We start from the raw sequence: 17534 nt of genomic DNA, 5'->3' as shown, positions 1-17534 counted from the left end.
ACAAGTCTCATATCTTTAAAAATTTCAGGAGCACTGCACCATCTATGCAAAGTTTAATTTCAGATTTCCAATTATCAGGCTTCAGATACAATTTAAACAAAAAATTTCAAGTGGAAAAGATTGAGCATAAAAATCTCTACAATTAATGTTCAGTAGCATTTTCACCTAAAATTTAAAATAAGCTCGAAATTAGAGAAAAAAAGATTATTCAATTGCAAACTGTTGGCAACTGTTGATTCTATTAAATCATTCATTATGAAGAGATAGCAGACTTCTTGTGTCTGCAGCGCTATTGTCCTGTCACCAGCTGGCTCAGATCATAGAAAAGTAGACTTGAGATGTGCGGGAACACTAGCGTCAGTTGATCAATTTTCATAACGGCTGGGAAAGTTGTGTGAGTGCACCACACCAGATTTTTCTTTAACTAGTTGATGAAATAAAAGTGTACTTATTAACTTTTATTGTGTATTATTTCTGAATTTCATATTTTTCCGTTAATTTTAAACAGCTGCTTGAAACTTCTTGCAAAAAATATAAATATTTATATCAGATTGAAAATAGTATTTCAGGGAAAAAGTTTTCCTTGATCACTGAAATATTATAGTTTTTGTGCGTTGAAAAGTTTCTGAATTGTTGAAATAACGAACACTGTTCAGTCTCTTAAAGAGTTTTATACAGTTTGAAACTTGATAGCCCAGAACAAGCTATCAACAAGTACAGTACCAAACCTACATAACCTGAAGACTTCAAGATTTGACTTGGTGGTAATATAGTGCTAAAGAAGGTAAACCACTTACCATATACCGTCCTTTTTTGTTTTGACTTTGCAAAGACTTATACACTTTTTATTCATACAATAAATAGGTACTTCTTTCTAAAAATCTTTTGCAACTTGTTGTTTTGAAACTACCTACTTGATTCAAACTCTTTAATTCTGGATCTAAAGATCTCAAAGTTTTCCTTATTCTCCTCTTCAATGTTTCACCGTTATGAGACAGAATAATAGTTTTGATAAAAGTAAGAAGCAATGATGATTTGCTGAAAACAATGTTAATTCAATTAAAACAATTACTTGGAGATTGACTCTTTGATGACTTTGATCACTTAGTGATGAAGTCCCCAAAATAACAATTGAATTGATAATTCAATAACAGTTTTGATTGGAGAGGTGTAGGTTTGAAGTCAAAATAATAATTAATAATCAAAAATTTTAAAGTCGAGATAATAATCCAATTGATAATTCAATAACAATCTTGATCGAAGAGGTATAGTTTTCAGTACCAGTACTCATTATCTTGAAGACCTCCACTAAGTGATTGACGATTTATACTAAGACTTCTCTTCATAGCAAGTGTACCGAACGTTTTACGATGACGTCAGTTCCTGTGACACCCTGCATTAGACAGCTATTGGACGCCGAGAAAATAGCGGCAGAAAAAGTCGCCGAAGCAAAGAAACGTCGCGAGCGAAAACTAAAGCTGGCAAAAACGGAAGCGTTGGCTGAAATAGAGCAGTATCGACAGGAGAGAGAAAGGGAATTTCAGAATTTTGAGAATAAACATGCGGCTCTTCGTGCTAAAATTACGGCGAGAATCGATATGGAAACCAGGAAGAAACTGGACATTATGAGGTCCACCGTTACTCGCAATAGGAAAAGCATGATTGAGAAGATATTGGAACTTGTTTTTAAAATTCCTGAGTATTAAAATGTTTGCTACAATGAAAAATTGATGCTTTTATTAATTTTCTTTACATAATAATTCATTTGATCCATATAGGTACATAAATATAAGATCTTGTCAAACATAAATTTACACAGAAGTTGTCGTCAAGTACAGAGTTAAAATTGAATAAATATGGAAAATTAATTTTCATTCTATAATCTCCTTACTTTCTTAACTTGTATTATACAGAGTGATTCAAAAAGACCACAACTATGAAAATCTGTATTTAATCAAGGAAACATAATAGAAACTTAGTTTGTAAATCAAAATGAAGAGTATTAAATTATGTTTTTCCCCACTAGAAAACAAGTTCACAAATGTTCAATGTGACCCCCTCCAGACATTCGAGTGATATCAATACGATACTCGAACTCGTTGCACACCCTCAGTAGCATATCGGGCGTAACAGTTTGCTTAGCTGCTGTTATTTCTTGTTTGAGCTCCTCAATGTTAGCTGGTAGAGGCGGTCGATACACCTTATCTTTAACGTACACCCATAGAAATAAAATCGCAGGGGGTGAGGTCAGGGCTTCTTGGAGGCCAGTGATGAAGCGCTCTGTCTCGAGCTGCTTAGCAGCCGATCCATTGCCTCAGATAGTTTTCATTCAAATAGGCACGGACAGATGAGTGCCAATGGGACTAAATAAGCAACTAAAAAAACTTCAGAGCTTCCTCAAATCGATGACAGATAGTGCTTTACTCTCTGTTTATTCTTTGCAGAGTTATCAATTTTCAAAGTTGTGGTAATCTTTTTGAATCACGGTGTATATTTTTTAAAAAAAAGCATATCATTAGAAATGACAAAGAGTCTATGATACTGTAGCTTGAAACCTGCTAATTAAAGAATATTTTTCAACTTTCATAATTAAAATTGAAGCTTCTAAAGCAAAAAGATAATTATATCATATTTAAAAATATGACAGCATGGGGGTACACCTATGACTCTCTGTGCCAAATGCCAATGTAGTCAAATTCAATCAATACATCACCTGACATCTGAGTGTCCACAATACTCATATCATGGAGGGCTGACTGAAGCTCATGCTGCTGGAGAAGAGGCTTGTCAGTTGATCCAGAACATAATTGAGTCTATTAGTATTTAATAATTGTGAAATTATTAATAACCTTGGTCTGTGAATGCATATGCGGTGCATATAATAATATTTAAAAAATATTAATATTCTTTAATCACCCAAAAAATCCCAAATAATCATCACTTTTCACATCAATCTTATTCAACTTGTGAGATTTCATTTTTTGCTTCTTAACCAGAGTTCTGATGGCTTCATAATGGACATTAAAGTTTGTATACAAACTTTGTTTGAAATACATAGGAAAAGTATGTTAATACATCGCAGCTCGGAATGGATCAAGAAACTATTACCTTTTATTCTATATACTATACATTATTCTCCCATGTACAATCTGATCTACTTGACCTGGGTGATACGGCGAACGAAATAATACAATTAATACTCCTGTTGCATATTCAAATATGTATTTAATAATATTCTAACATGAATTATTATTCTATAACAAAAATTAGTTTTGAATGAAAAAGACTAAGAAATTGTCAAAAAACCACTGATTTATTGATAATTAGAAAGACCGGTTTTGGTTATTACACCATTGTCAATCTCTGATGAACTAAAACTAAATACAAGAGCAGCAGAATTATCAATAAATCAGTGGTTTTTTGACAATTTCTTAGTCTTTTTCATTCAATATGAATAATTACCACAATATCAACTTCTCAACTACGCAAAAAGGGAAAAATTAGTTTCTTATTTTTCATGCCAATAGTTTTAGTCTGTAGTCTGTTTCTTTATCCTTAAGTTGATTGTAAATTATAAATAAATACATATTTTTTATGTATTTATTCATTTGACAATCACAAAATCATTATTACAGTATAATATGATTGGGAGAAGACAACAGACATTCATTTTTCAAGAAATATTCAATTGAGTTAACAATAATTTAGTTCTGTTTATGACAAAACACTTACCGTACAAAGAACGTTCACTAAAGAAATACAAAAAATTAAGTTGAACTTGTAATATATTGAAAAACTCTCAGACTTCTGTGAAATTATATTATTCAGACTGTAGAATGTTCTTGAGTATACCAACGTATTTGTCAACTCCTTGCTGATTGGCTGAATCATAATCCTTCATGTTTTCCTTGCAGCGATCCATGTAAGTGGAAATATTCTTGTATTTCTCCACGCCGGTGAATATTTGCTGGAAATATATAAGTACCTGATCAATTAAGTTCATGTTTTATTTGGTAATTTAATAGAGTTTATTAATATTGTTTGAATGAAAATAAATTGTTTTTGATGTTATTACATTATTATTACATTTACATTACATTTATTACATTCCTTAATCACAACATCAAATTAATGATTGGGAGAGAATCAACAGGATAAACCCAAAACTGTTCCTCTCCCTAATTTTGATAAAAATAGTTCAAATGAGTTTATGAAAACACTTTTATAAAGATCACAAAAATTTACAGTCCAAATATACATTATACTAAAAAATTTGTATCTCGGTTGATCAGAAAGATGTTGGTGATCAATCAAAATAATCTTGAAAGCAATTTGAGTCAATTATTGATAAATTTATTTAAAAACATTAGGGTGCCCATACTATATGAAACCTACAAACTAATTATAGGGGGTACTGGTTCGGAATATTTGAAAAAAATACTTGTACCTTTAATTAAATAAAAACACGCATTTAACTTGTACCTTTCACATAGGTGGTATCTCACCCTCCCACACTCTGGCAGAAACATTATTTTATAGATATAGATGCCTGAGAATGAATTGATCCTTTCTTTCAGTAAATAATAATATCATTATCATCATTATTGGCAAGAGGTTCTCTTTCACAGGTCGGCCAAGCAAATATTTCATTATAAAAGTCCTGTATTTCTTCTTCATTTGGTAGGTAGTCCTTGAGCTTCTTAATGTCACTTATTTTGGTGTGGAGTATGGGAATAAATCCTTCTGGGTAGGCTACTGCGTCTGGGAGAGTGATAACATCTGAATATGTGTTCCGTAAGCGAAAAGTGTGGCTCTCAAGTCCATCAATATAGCGATGAGCTGAAACAGTTCCTTCATTAGAATATGAATGCGTGAATTGCATGAACTTGCTAATCTTCAAATTCACTTTATCTTCTTTAGGGACATGTCTCCCCATCGTTTCAATCGACAGCATATTTTTTTATAGAACTTTGGCCACCAACTTTTATAATCAATAATGCTTTTAAAATTTGGGATTTCAACAATAAATGAATCTTTAGGACTTGACTCAATGATGAGTTGAATACACTGTTTAAGAGTGTATATCCTGTCACATTTCTTGATCTTTCTCTTCAGAACAGCAAAATCTCTGTCGCAAGGCAGGAATGTATGTCCACTTATTGGGAAATATTGGTTGATTGCTCTTAATTTTCCCAATGAAACCAAGGCTGACATACGGTAGCTCGCAGAAGTGTGTAATTTTTATTTTGCGATCCAGAACCATCAGAAAAAATGTGAAGATCTTTTACTCATCGAGGTTTCAAGGTATTGCATAATGATGTCACCTCATTTGGACCTTTAGTGGTCATACCTTCATATGGTAAACAAAAAACTTCACTTTATCATTTTTCAAATTATGAATATAGAAAACAGATACAGTTAACTGCCTCAAATAAAATGTCTCTTGTACTGGTATGGTGGGAAGCAATCACAAAGACTTGAACAATATTAGTTGTAAACAAACATAACCTCAATGCTAAATGCTAATAAGAATAAGCGTGGGACGCCGCATGCAGCGCTTGACACGTGACCACTCTATCAGCTGTTAAGCACAGAAACAACACAAGTCAATGACTGGTGTTGTTTCTGCATCAAATGAAATCTTCAAGCCGTTCAAAAACCGTGTAGAATGGCTTGACTGGTGTTGTTTTTACATGAAAAGACGTGGCTATATCCATAGATACCGAATTCACTCTTAAATCAAAATGGCCAAAAATGTGACTCATGTTGTTTCTGAAATAAATCATTCATGTTAACAGTGGACATAATAAAAAGTGTACTGTTTGATGTGGTCACGCTGATAAGCTATTAATAAGGTAAGTTAAGCTTCATTCGCCTGCTACTTCCGTTGTAAGGGTGACCACTTCAAGAGTCCAACTCTAAATGCGTTATGAGAGAAATAATAGGATGTAACCTAGTTCCTGGTGCCCTCAAATATGATTATTTTCAAATAAGTAGATACCATTTATTTAGCGTATGGCAGTTTTGTCAAAAATAAGGAAATTTCACCCTATAAGTGCACGTCAAGGGTAGAAATTTAGGCTACTGTATTGCCTGGGGACTGGCTACAGTAAAGTAATAAATACAATTTATGAGTTGAACATCGCTTCCCGGTGGTTCGGAACCCACCTAAAGCTGTAGCCTGTAGGTCCACTCATCATTCATCTTTTTACCCATGCACAATCCTAAAGCTCAACCCCAGTAAAAGAAAGTATATAGTGTTGAATTTGAAACAAAAACTTACTGAGAGTCCGCTGAGGGTAGAAATGTATGAGAAATCAGCAATAGTCAGCTGATCACCAGCGATCCATGTGTTGCCTTCGAGGAATTTGTCCACAATCTCATAGTATTGGTCTGTCTGACTCCTCTGATCTTCCGGGATGGTTTTAGATAATCCGAAAAATAGAGGGAGCTGCGAGCCAAAATAACATGGAATAAAATAGACAAGTTGATTAAAATAAAATGAAAGTAGAGTCGGTTTCTTTTAATTATGGAGAAATACCTTACCTCATAATTTCCTACCATACAATCAATTAATTCTTGAGTAGATAATTTTTTGAAATTAATAAAAATGTTGTATTAATTACGGTACAGTATGTGGTGGATTATATTATTGGTATCAGGTATTTATCATAGCAATCATGCATGCTACATCTTGATGTTGATATTGGCTTTTGAAGCAATAATTAGGTTTTTAAAAATGATAAATGATTTGAAGTTTCAAGTTTGAAATACTACAGAAATGTCTGGAAAACAGGATAATTTCAGAGAAATTACAGGTTAAAATACGTACTACTTATAGGTCTATTAAGGCATAATATCGGGGCACCAAGCTTCGCTCGTTATGTTTATTTACAGTATTGATAAACAGAACACAATTCTCTAAAATGATCGTGTTTATATTTCACAGCTGGCTATATGTCATCTTATGAATTTCGGGGATGCGATATTTTGATTTTTCACATACTCACTCGCTCACTCACTTTTTTACTATCCACAGCTGTTTCAGCCAAGGATGAATTATCCTTTTAATGTCGTTCAGCGAGTTTTTCCAAGGATGAAACCTAGTGTAATCGAATTTTTATATCATAAAACTACTATGTTCCAAATTTTGTGAAAATCGTTAGAGCCGTTTTCAAGATCCGTTGAACATGAATAACCAGATATAAATATACAGGAATTGCTCGCTTAATATAATAGGATGAAATATAACACTATGGAATGTACTCACGAAGCATCTCACTCCATGAGTAAAAAGGACAGATCCTTCAAAATGCAATCTTTGGTCGATGATAGCTCTTTTTTGGATATCTTTTGGGTAGAGCGAGTCATCTTTGGCGTATTTTGAAACCAGGTAAGCGTTGATTGCATGACTGCAAGGAGAAATTCAAGAACAAATCATTTAATCACTATTATAATTGATTTGATATATTTATACAAACTAGCTACCTGATTGAAGAAATATTTATACCTATCTGTTTTTTTTAACTAGCTACCTACCTGATTAAAGAATAAATACGTTGACTATATCTTTAAATAAAAAATATTGAATGCAATATCCCATTTCTTCACATTCAAAGTTCTGTTATTCTCACTCTCTATCTTAGCATCTTATTATTATAAAATAAATATTTCATTAATTATGCTTTGACGTTATGAATTCTACAGATACACATTTGCTGAAAGGTTTACCTGGTGTTTGTTTTCATAATTAACAAAATTATTGAGTTGAAAATTCTTATTTAATTGTAAAGAAACTTTTGGATTTTTGGAAAAAATGATGAATCCAATCAATCAATAAGTAGTTTATGACTGGATCCTACAGATACACACCTGCTGAAAGGATCACTTGGTGATTTTTTTCATAATTAACAAAATGATTGACTTTGTTGTAGTTCAGACACTGTGCTACTTGTAAATATTTGAAAAAACACTTACTTTTGTTGGAGTATTGAGGAATGCATTTCACTCCTGAAGAGGAGCTTCATCAGCCTCAAATATTCACAAGAAACACAGTGTCAGAACTACAACAAAGTTATTATATAGTGTTTCGTCATGGAAAGCAACTTCAATTCAAAATTATTGAGTTGAAAATTCTTATTTAGTTGTAAAGAAACTTTTGGATTTTTTGAAAAAAATGATGAATCCAATCAATATATCAGTAGTAATGTGACGAATAAAAACCAAGTAAAGGAAACTACTTTTGCATTTTGTAGAAGAATGGGAATAAGAATATAGATAACGTACATATATTGAGACTGTTTTGAAAACACTTGGATGTTGCCAAAAAGATCACTAATTTCACCACATTATCACAACACCTCACCAGTTACACCACCGGTACTGTACTGCATATAAGATTGTTTTATTTAGAGCACCGAATAATTATAATTATTTTATTAAAGTAGGCTTTTAGGTTAAATTGAATAAAAATAAATCACTTGATTAATTGCTGATTAATTGACTACCGGTACTTAATTACCAACCTGTCCCAGAGAACAAATCCATCATCAACTATAGTTGGGATTGTGTGTTGAGGATTCAACTGTAAAAATTGAGAAATACAACCATCAACTATAATTAATTAAATTCACATAACAATAAGAAATGCGTTACAATTATGTAACATATTTGAAATAATTTTATCTTAATAATTGTAGTATAGTATTAGTAGTGTAGTAATATAGTATAGTAGTAATAGTAGTGTAGTATAGTATTCTCCACTAGCAGATAACCCGTGCTCCGCAAGGATCCAATTAAGAACTTGACAAACTGAAATCTTGAAGAGATTGAAATAACCATCCTCGGTAAATTAAGAATATTTAAGCCAAATTTAAAGTTAATCAGGTCAGTTGTTCAGACGTGATGATGCATAATTTGTGTATCACTGTCCTATTCCGTACATGCAGGAACTATTCTTCCCTTTATAGATCATCATCTTAATTATTCATCAGTACAGTACAGTAGTATTGTAAACAGTAGACTATTTAGAGAATACAGTGCCAAAAATGAGTTATTGTAAGCCCCAACTAATTGAACAATAATTTTCAATAAATATTATGATCTACTTTACGCATATTTCAACAAGTTTTCTCTCTTACTTGTATAAAAGCAGGCTCCAAGTTTTCCCTGTTGAATAGATTTATTTCCTTCCTGTTTACTTCCAAATTGAGCGCCGCCAAACATAAGTTGACCGCCCTTACTGGAGGACTTATGTCCATGTAATAAAAGTCGATTGTCATGTTCTCTGAAAAACATGTAAGTCTTACAAAATATACACAAAATAAATAAATATTGACCGAGAATTATATATAGCAGAAGTCTTCGGGGTGATTTACAGCATTCAATTGGGATTTTCATTCACTAATAATTATTCATTTCTTAGCATTTTAACAAATGTAACTTCCAATTTATTCCCATCTGTTTATCAATAATATTATATAATACATCCTAATAGGTATTAATTAGAATATAAATAGTAATAATAATTTAGACGCACCTGCAGAAAAGCTGTGTATGACGCTGATACAGTTCTTATCAATTTATTATTAGTCTCCTCTCTAGACTCTATCCAGTTGAACTGAACCAGAATATGACTAAAAATAAATCTCATTTTCTGTCATCAAATACCTTGCTGCAAAGCGGTCTAGCCAGTATTAACATGATACAAGATTGGTTCAGCATAAATGGATGTGGATATGTGACGCGATTTCTCTCTATGCTGACATGCCTTGTAAGATGACACCGTACTGCAACCGCAGGCTGAATTGACGTTCTTCCAATCTGAAATTGATCTGGATCAGAGTGATATGTTCTCAAAGCTACTAGGTCTTTGAAATAGGAAGATTCTTGCGTGTTGCTTGAGATGGAATCAAAGTTTCTGTTTATTTTTGTCAGGAATAACTTTTCTTAGTTATGAATCACTACTTCTTACTGTAATGCTTCGAAGAGATTATCTTATTTACTCACTTCTAACTTCCGATGGCCTTATCTTGATGTTTTTCCCTTTTTGTGTAGTTGAGAAGTTGATATTGTGGTAATTATTCATACTGAATGAAAAAGACTAAGAAATCGTCAAAAAACCACAGATTTAGTGATACTTAGAAAGAACGATTTCGGTTATTACACCATTGTCAATCTCTGATAAACAGAGATTGAACAGAGTTTATCAGAGATTGACAATGGTGTAATTATCGAAACCGGTTTTTCTAACTATAAATAAATCTCTGTTGTATATGAATGCCTGAGTTTAAAAACCAGACAAGCGCCATTTTTTGAGAAAATAGGTTTTTGTCTGATCCTTATACTACAGAAGCTGCCGAATCGATTGGTGTAAAAATCAGACATGTACAGTGCCTAGTTTTGCCGCTAGATGGCGTTTACACTTGTCTAAATCATATGCTAGCAAACCGATGAGTTTGAAAACCAGACATGTACTGGAGATGTCTTGTTTTCAAGCTCATCAAGGTTGATTTCCCATCATTTTCTAGGTTATGTCACAAACAAAGTTGTTTTGATTGTTCGTTACTCTGGATAATCTTTATTGACTAAGTTTTTAGAGTGAATATTACAATATCTCAAGTCACTCCAATTATCTTTATTGCCTTTATAATTATCTATTTTGAAATGAATTTGGATAATATATCAGCATGGATAATAGTGACAGAGATCCAGATTTTATTCCTAAAGCACCACCACTAGTCAAGTGTTCAGCTAAATTTGTTTTATGTACAAATTTATGTATAAATAATAAGGATAGTAGATTCATAGTTTTCAAATATAGAAGTATTGTCTATGAAGTACATACTGTAGAAGTCCAAACAAAACCATACTTTCAAAACATTTAAAATATACAGGAAACCTACCACAACTGACACAGTAATTCACAATACCTCCAACCACCCAACCCAACATAAACATGCAGCTTTCCACCATATGATCAACAGACTATTGAATATCCCCATGACACAATTTGATTACAACCTAGAGCTCAACACGATCAAATTCATTGCCCAACAAAATGGATACTCATCCACTCTAGTTGACAACCTACTCCACAAAATAAGAACAAAATCATCAACCAAAAATAATATGGAAAATGACCAAAAATTCATCACACTCACATACTACAACAAAAAATCACAGAAAGTAGCATCATCTTTTAAAAAACTCAAATACAGAATTGCCTTTAAAACAACAAATTCACTGAGGAAACATTTTCAAAATTATCAAACAAACAAACAGAGATTTGAGCAACCAGGCATCTACAAATTAAAATGTAATGATTGTAGTAAACTGTATATCGGACAGACTGGACGTGACTTTCAGACAAGATACAAAGAGCACATCAGAGCCATTAATAAACCACATAGCCACTCAAACTTTGCTGACCATATTATATCCACAAACCACACATACACAGACATCGCCACCAATCTTGAAATCCTCCATATCTCTCAAAAAGCAGAAAACTCAATGTATTAGAACAATACGAAATCTACAACCACACAAAACAGTTTCCCAACAGTCTCCTAAATGATCAAATAAATTTCTCTTCCCACACACTCTTTGACAAAATAGTCCAAATTTCAAAAATACCGCCGCACTAAATATCCACCAACCCAACCCCCACCACAACCTATTCCACCACCTTCATCCCTTACCACACATAGCCTTGTCATCTGAGTGAATTCCACAGTCTGATTATGACCAACAACAGGTCGAAACGATCGTCACTATACAAAAAGTAAGTGCATTTTCACTTCAAAAGTTTTTTAAAATTCAAGTTTATAAATAAATCTATGTTTTTCTGACAATTTCTTAGTCTTTTTCATTCAATTATCTTGATGTTATGACCCCTATCGGAAAATTATCCTGTTTGCTGTACCGTAATGCTAAAGTTTCGAGAGTATCGTCATGATTAAATAAATAAATATTTATTTCCCAAAAAAACTGAAACTACTACATCAATTACAGAAAATATTAGATAGTTTACAATAAAATTACATACAATAGTTAGTTTCAGAAACTTCGTATAATGTGTCTCCTACATGTTTAGTGCTTTCTGTGTGGAAATTGACCAACTCCACTAAGGCGTACCATGATTTAGAGTAGGCTTTGTTTCTTTTTTTATGGATTAGTAATTAGTAAGTGTTTGGTAAGTCATAAGGTGTTTAGTTAAAAATATGAGTTGTTTGAAATAATGTTTTTATATTCTATCTTCCTTTGCTCATCAACCAATTATGTACTATTGTTTTGAACGTTCTAGACTGATTAATTCTTCGTTCTTCTTGAGAAGCTTGCTGGGTATGGACTGGGTGGTGAGGTGCTTGTGACCCTCAGATCCTACTTGACTGGAAGGAAGCAGATCATATCCATTGGAGGTGCTCTCTCACAGCCTATGCAGGTGGATCATAGTGTGCCACAGGGATCGGTGATGGGCCCACTACTCTTCCTGGTCATGATCAATGATCTTGGGCTTCTTGGACCGGTGCTGATGTTTGCGGATGACACCACAATTTACTCTAGGGGGCGGACGGTTGAACAAGCTGGCTTGCAGGCTCAGCGAGTTTTTGATGATGCCAAGCAGTGGTTTGAGAGAAACAGACTCTGCTTGAATGAGGGGAAGACTCAGCAACTGGTTTGTGGACTTCGCAGCCTTGCTGACTCTGCCCATAAATCAGTGGTGAAACTCCTGGGATTTGTCATTGACTCAAAATTGACATGGGCAGGCCATATTGATGGAGTTTGCACCAGGCTGGCACGAGTAATCTACTTGCTGCGTAGACTTAGAGTCCTTCTCAGCAGGAAAGATATGGTGATGGTATACTTTGCCCTTTTCCATTCCCATCTGCTGTATGGACTCCTGCTGTGGGGGCATGCAGCGGGCTGCAAGAGTGTGCTGATGCTCCAGAAGAAAGCACTTCGAGTGATCACCTCAGCAGGACATCGTGAGCACTGTAGGCCTATCTTCATTGACCTGGGCATCCTTACGGTCCTCAACCAGTACATACTGTTGAGTCTGCTGCATGTTAAGGACACCGAGGGCAGTCATGTGCTGAGGGCTGATCGTCATGTGCACGCTACAAGGAGGAGACTTGACATTGACATTCCGGGCTGCAGAACCAACAAGAGAAAAGACTCCTTCCCAATATTTGCACTGCGCCTATACAATGACCTGCCTGTTGGTGTGAAGAACCTGCAGGGTATTGCTTTTAAAAACCGAGTTGAGATCTGGCTGAAGAGGAACCCATTCTACTCAGTCAATGAGTATTTTAATGCTCACAAGGACAATATAGTTTGACCTGTCATCTTACCATTCGACGCCATCTATCCAGTTCCCTGGTCATGGATGTAGAAGGAGGAATTAAGGAATTAATAATCAGTTTAAAGTTTGGAGGAAGTAGTAGATTATATAATTTTGGTGCTAAATGATTGAAATGTCTTTGGTATAGTCGAAGGCACTATGTATTGCAACATTAGTGATGAGAATATTCCTGTATCTGGTGTTGTGGTTTTGATTTCTAGTTTGAAATGTTGTTGGATTCCTATGTAATCTGCATAGTATCTCCTTGGAGTAAAGCTGTCTTGGATCCATCACCATTGGATTGTCTTGGATCCATTGTGTTGGATTATAGAACTATTCTATCATATGATAGAGTTCTGAGTTCTAAGTATCATGATGAAAAAGGATTCCTATTTCCTATGAAAGAATACTATTTTTCGTCTGTTCAAACTGTGAACAACTATCCACTGAAAACTTACAGTTAGTCTAATACTGTTCAAGTGCGCATTTTACACTGTACAGTATCCAGTATATAATAAAAAGATGCTATATTTTTACGTTGTTCTCCAGTATCCTAGACGGCTACCTACTTAAAAATTACCTTTCGGAATCGTGTTTTTATTTCAATATGAAAAGTGTACATAGTATTAAGGTTTTATAGAAAGGTATTTTAACTTTATACGATAATAGATGAATATTTTTATCAACAAATTCAATTGGCTTGAATTATTGTTATAAGTTTGTTGCAGAATATGAACTACAACCGCATCTTACTTGTACTCTTGCCAGTTTTTTAACTGAGGTTTTTGTATTTTGTGACAATAATAATTAGTCAGAGTATGACTTTAGGATGTTTGTTTTAAGAACGCAATTCATCCAGGAATGACTGGTCATTGATTTAAATAATATTTAGATTGGAAATAAGCCTATAGGAAAATTAGGTACACTTATTTTTAAGGAACTTTCAATTCCTAAAGGGATTTGAAAAAAATATATATCATCAAACAAAACAAAAATGTATCAATAAATCCAGAAATTTTGAGTAGACTACTCACAATATCCAAAAATTATCATGTATCTAATAAATAAATAAAACTCATGTAGACCTACACTTTCACCAGGTATGAAAGTTCGAATTTTCAAAAATTTACCGCTCAAGCACAACTATCGACTATCGCTTTATATCGACCTCAGTATTGTCGACCACTCATTTCATCTTCGACACTTTGACATGATACAACTTGTTTGAATTTCGTCTGTTGGATTTGTTTTGCCCTGATTCAAAGTTTTGGTTTGGGGTTGGGGTTGCGTGTTTCCAAAGTGTTTATCATAACAAACACGCTATAGTTTACAGGTTTACACCCAGCTAAGTTTCATATCATCAGTAAGATTGTGGAACATCTATTTTTAACAAAACTTAAGGTGTGCTCATCACGAATCTACGGGAAGTTCGTTGTTTTCCACGAACAGTAGGCACGGTTTAAATTTAACAATTCCCACATTTAAAAGTTTTTGAACATTAGTTTAATCAGTGTAGGATTAACAATGATAAGCTTAGTTGTGCTTGATTGAGGCTCAACCTTCCACAGAGCTTTATAGGCTAAAGTCTCCGGAGTAAAATATAGGTTATTATTGTTGCTGTAGCTTATAGCTTAGTAGTGCGGTTCTCCTTCTCTATGAAGTTTCCAGTTCTAGTAGAGAGTGCTATGCTGCTATAATAAATACGACATGTTTTAAAACTAAAGATAACATTAGTTTTTATCAATCTGCACCATGGGTTTGACAGAACAGCGCTACAAAATTCTGCGATCTAAGCTAGATGATCTAGGTTACCGGCAACCTCTAGCTTTAGAATCTTTACTGCTTGTTGAGCATATTTTCTCCGACCTTATCCACACCAAGGAGGAATTGGATCATTATAAGAATCTCCACCTTCAAAATCAAGAGGTTTGTTTAGTAATGTAGCTTTAAAATATTGTAAAAGTAGCTAAGTCATAATATTTTATTTTATTTGAATTTTTAGCAATGATTAACTGATTGAAGGACATATTTTTGTGTGTTATTAAGTCCTACATTTCATGTATGATACACTTGATTTTGGCGTACAAACACCAGAGGCTTTAGTGTCCGGCTGGTGTTTTACTCGGGTCGCCAGAAAGGTTCACACGAGCTTAAAAATGTCCATATTACATTGGGACATCATGTGAGACACCAGTGGTGTCCGTGTTTAAATCAAGCTAGGACACCATCAAAACTCCATGAATGGTAGCCGGGCTAACTACTGGTGTCTAACATGGTGTCCTATACTAATCAAGACATTTTTAAGCTCTTGCTCTAAACCGTGCAATGAAAACAGTAATAAATGATGCCCAGCGACTCTCTTGAACACTTCGTGTACCAGCCTGGTGTCCTAATGTTAACATGCTCTATCCACCAGCTGATTCGATTCAGTTTATACGGCCCATATCAGGACTCCCTATATACTATCCTAGAAGGTCCGGCCTGTATAAGTGAAAAAATGTAGACAAAATGGTACTGCAAAATTTTCCTGGTGTCCTAATGTTGACGGGATCTAACCACCAGCTGATTCGATTCAGTTTAAACTGTTTATACGACCCATATCAGGACTCCCTATATACTATATGGAAGGACCGGCATGTAAAAGCAAGGAAATGTAGAAAATATAGTACAGCAAAGTTTTCCCCATCAGAACAAATATTTTCCTATTTTGATTCTTCTTTTTTACTCCTTAAAATTCTTTATTATAAGTTTTCAACTGTGTAATTGTGGAAATGCAATCATCAACTCTATTAACCTTTGGAAAAATGCACTTCATAAATTTGCATTGATGGATATACTGTACTCAGATATACCCTGATTAATAAATTCTCAAAATTAGACATGATGTTGGTATTCTAATAGGTAGTGCACGACGAGTTGGTCTCTGTCTGCTACTTGAAACAATAAAAATCAGGGGCCATCTCGTCGTGCGCTACCTATTTTTTTCATTTTATTTTTGCTGAGGGTGCTGCTTACATGAGGTTAAGGCTTGTGCGAGGTTAATGAGACGCATGATGGTGAGAGATAAGTGGACCTACAGTTTAAGGTAAGTTCCGAACAATTGGGAAGCAATATTTTTTAATTCATGAATAAATTATTGTATTCAGAGGCTCGCTCAAGTGGTCACCCAGGCTATTATCATTAGGACGCATCGCTATTCACTATTTTAAAACATTAGCTACTACTAACAAAAATATTAAAACATGTGTTTAGAGTTCAGATTGACAGCCTAACTACTGTCTGTGTTTACCATTTGAAAGCAGTATGGAATCTTGTGTTTGAAAAGTTTGTTTTGTGTTTAGTTATCTTGCTTTTAATAAAAATATTTCCATTCATTTTAAAAATCATGCACTTCTTAAAAATTGGTGAGTTTATCAGAATTATATTGACTTAGTTTGCAGTTAGAACATTTTAAAAATTTATAAGCTTGTAAAATTTGATTTATATAAATGATAAACAAATTAATTATCTTGGTTATGTTCTGATAGACACTTTTACCTCCTAATAACGTATTTTATAATTTTTTCAATGATCATCTTCACGTTCATATATTCATAGTGTTTTCTAGAAACAAGATGTTTTCTAGACTGCGTTGTCTCAAGTAGATCGCTTTGAAAGTGGGTTAATATTGAAGTCTTTCGGAGGAGATGATAAGCCGTCGGTCCCGTCTACCTAAAAACTAGTCGTCATCTCTTATCATCATCCCTGTCACTCATTACCCACGCACAAGCCTAAGAGCTTATGTGGGCATCACCCTCAGTATTATTATTACTACTGATCTACCTCATGCAAAACTCACACAGTCACACAGTAGTTTTCCTGTCAGTGCGCTAAAAATATTCAACAGGATGCCAATGAGTCTCCCTGTGCAGGAAGTAATAGTTATTTGTATATCTAGAGTGAAAAGTACGACTTTTTCTCCCTGTGGGAAAAAGTTTGAAGCCCGAGGCAACGCCGAGGGCAACAATTTTCCTGAGGGAGAAAAATTATTTTTCGCTCGTGATGTACACAACATTTTTCCTCATCTACATTTTTTTATAAAAACTGCTAATAAAATCATTTTAATAACTTACGTATTGGTGACAATGTTTTCTAAAAACATAACCTAAATCTAAAACCTAAAAACCGGTCGTCTGATTGGGCACTGCCG

General features: G+C 34.1%; 3 protein-coding genes across 5 annotated transcripts in view; 2 read left to right on the top strand and 1 right to left on the bottom strand.

The window, feature by feature from the left end:
* Window positions 1-1370: 1370 nt before the first annotated feature.
* LOC111055144 (V-type proton ATPase subunit G-like) lies at window positions 1371-1706 on the top strand. Its single transcript, XM_022342312.2, has one exon. It carries the CDS (start codon window positions 1371-1373, stop codon window positions 1704-1706), a length of 336 nt encoding a protein of 111 aa, XP_022198004.2.
* Window positions 1707-3423: 1717 nt separating this feature from the next.
* On the bottom strand, window positions 3424-9699 carry LOC120355448 (glutathione S-transferase 1-like). The gene is made up of 6 exons (XM_039443823.1): window positions 9539-9699; window positions 9141-9286; window positions 8526-8584; window positions 7271-7412; window positions 6284-6451; window positions 3424-3967 (listed from the first exon to the last, which is right to left on the bottom strand). Exons 2-6 carry the CDS (start codon window positions 9279-9281, stop codon window positions 3821-3823), a joined length of 657 nt encoding a protein of 218 aa, XP_039299757.1. The 5' UTR covers window positions 9282-9286; window positions 9539-9699; the 3' UTR covers window positions 3424-3820.
* A 4878-nt stretch (window positions 9700-14577) lies between these two features.
* LOC111055145 (centrosomal protein of 135 kDa) overlaps window positions 14578-17534 on the top strand; it is a 32183-nt gene continuing 29226 nt past the window's right edge. For all 3 annotated transcript variants that reach the window (XM_039443818.1, XM_039443822.1, XM_039443819.1), the window contains exon 1: window positions 14578-15271. In XM_039443818.1, coding sequence (XP_039299752.1) covers window positions 15098-15271 — 174 coding nt within the window. In that variant the 5' untranslated portion in view covers window positions 14578-15097. The remainder of the gene's footprint in view (window positions 15272-17534) is intronic.

Source organism: Nilaparvata lugens, unplaced genomic scaffold, assembly GCF_014356525.2.
Source record: "Nilaparvata lugens isolate BPH unplaced genomic scaffold, ASM1435652v1 scaffold1639, whole genome shotgun sequence".
NCBI classification, from domain to species: domain Eukaryota; kingdom Metazoa; phylum Arthropoda; class Insecta; order Hemiptera; family Delphacidae; genus Nilaparvata; species Nilaparvata lugens.
The sequence above is the reverse complement of the archived record's forward strand: the minus strand, read 5'-3'. Positions and strand labels throughout refer to the sequence as shown.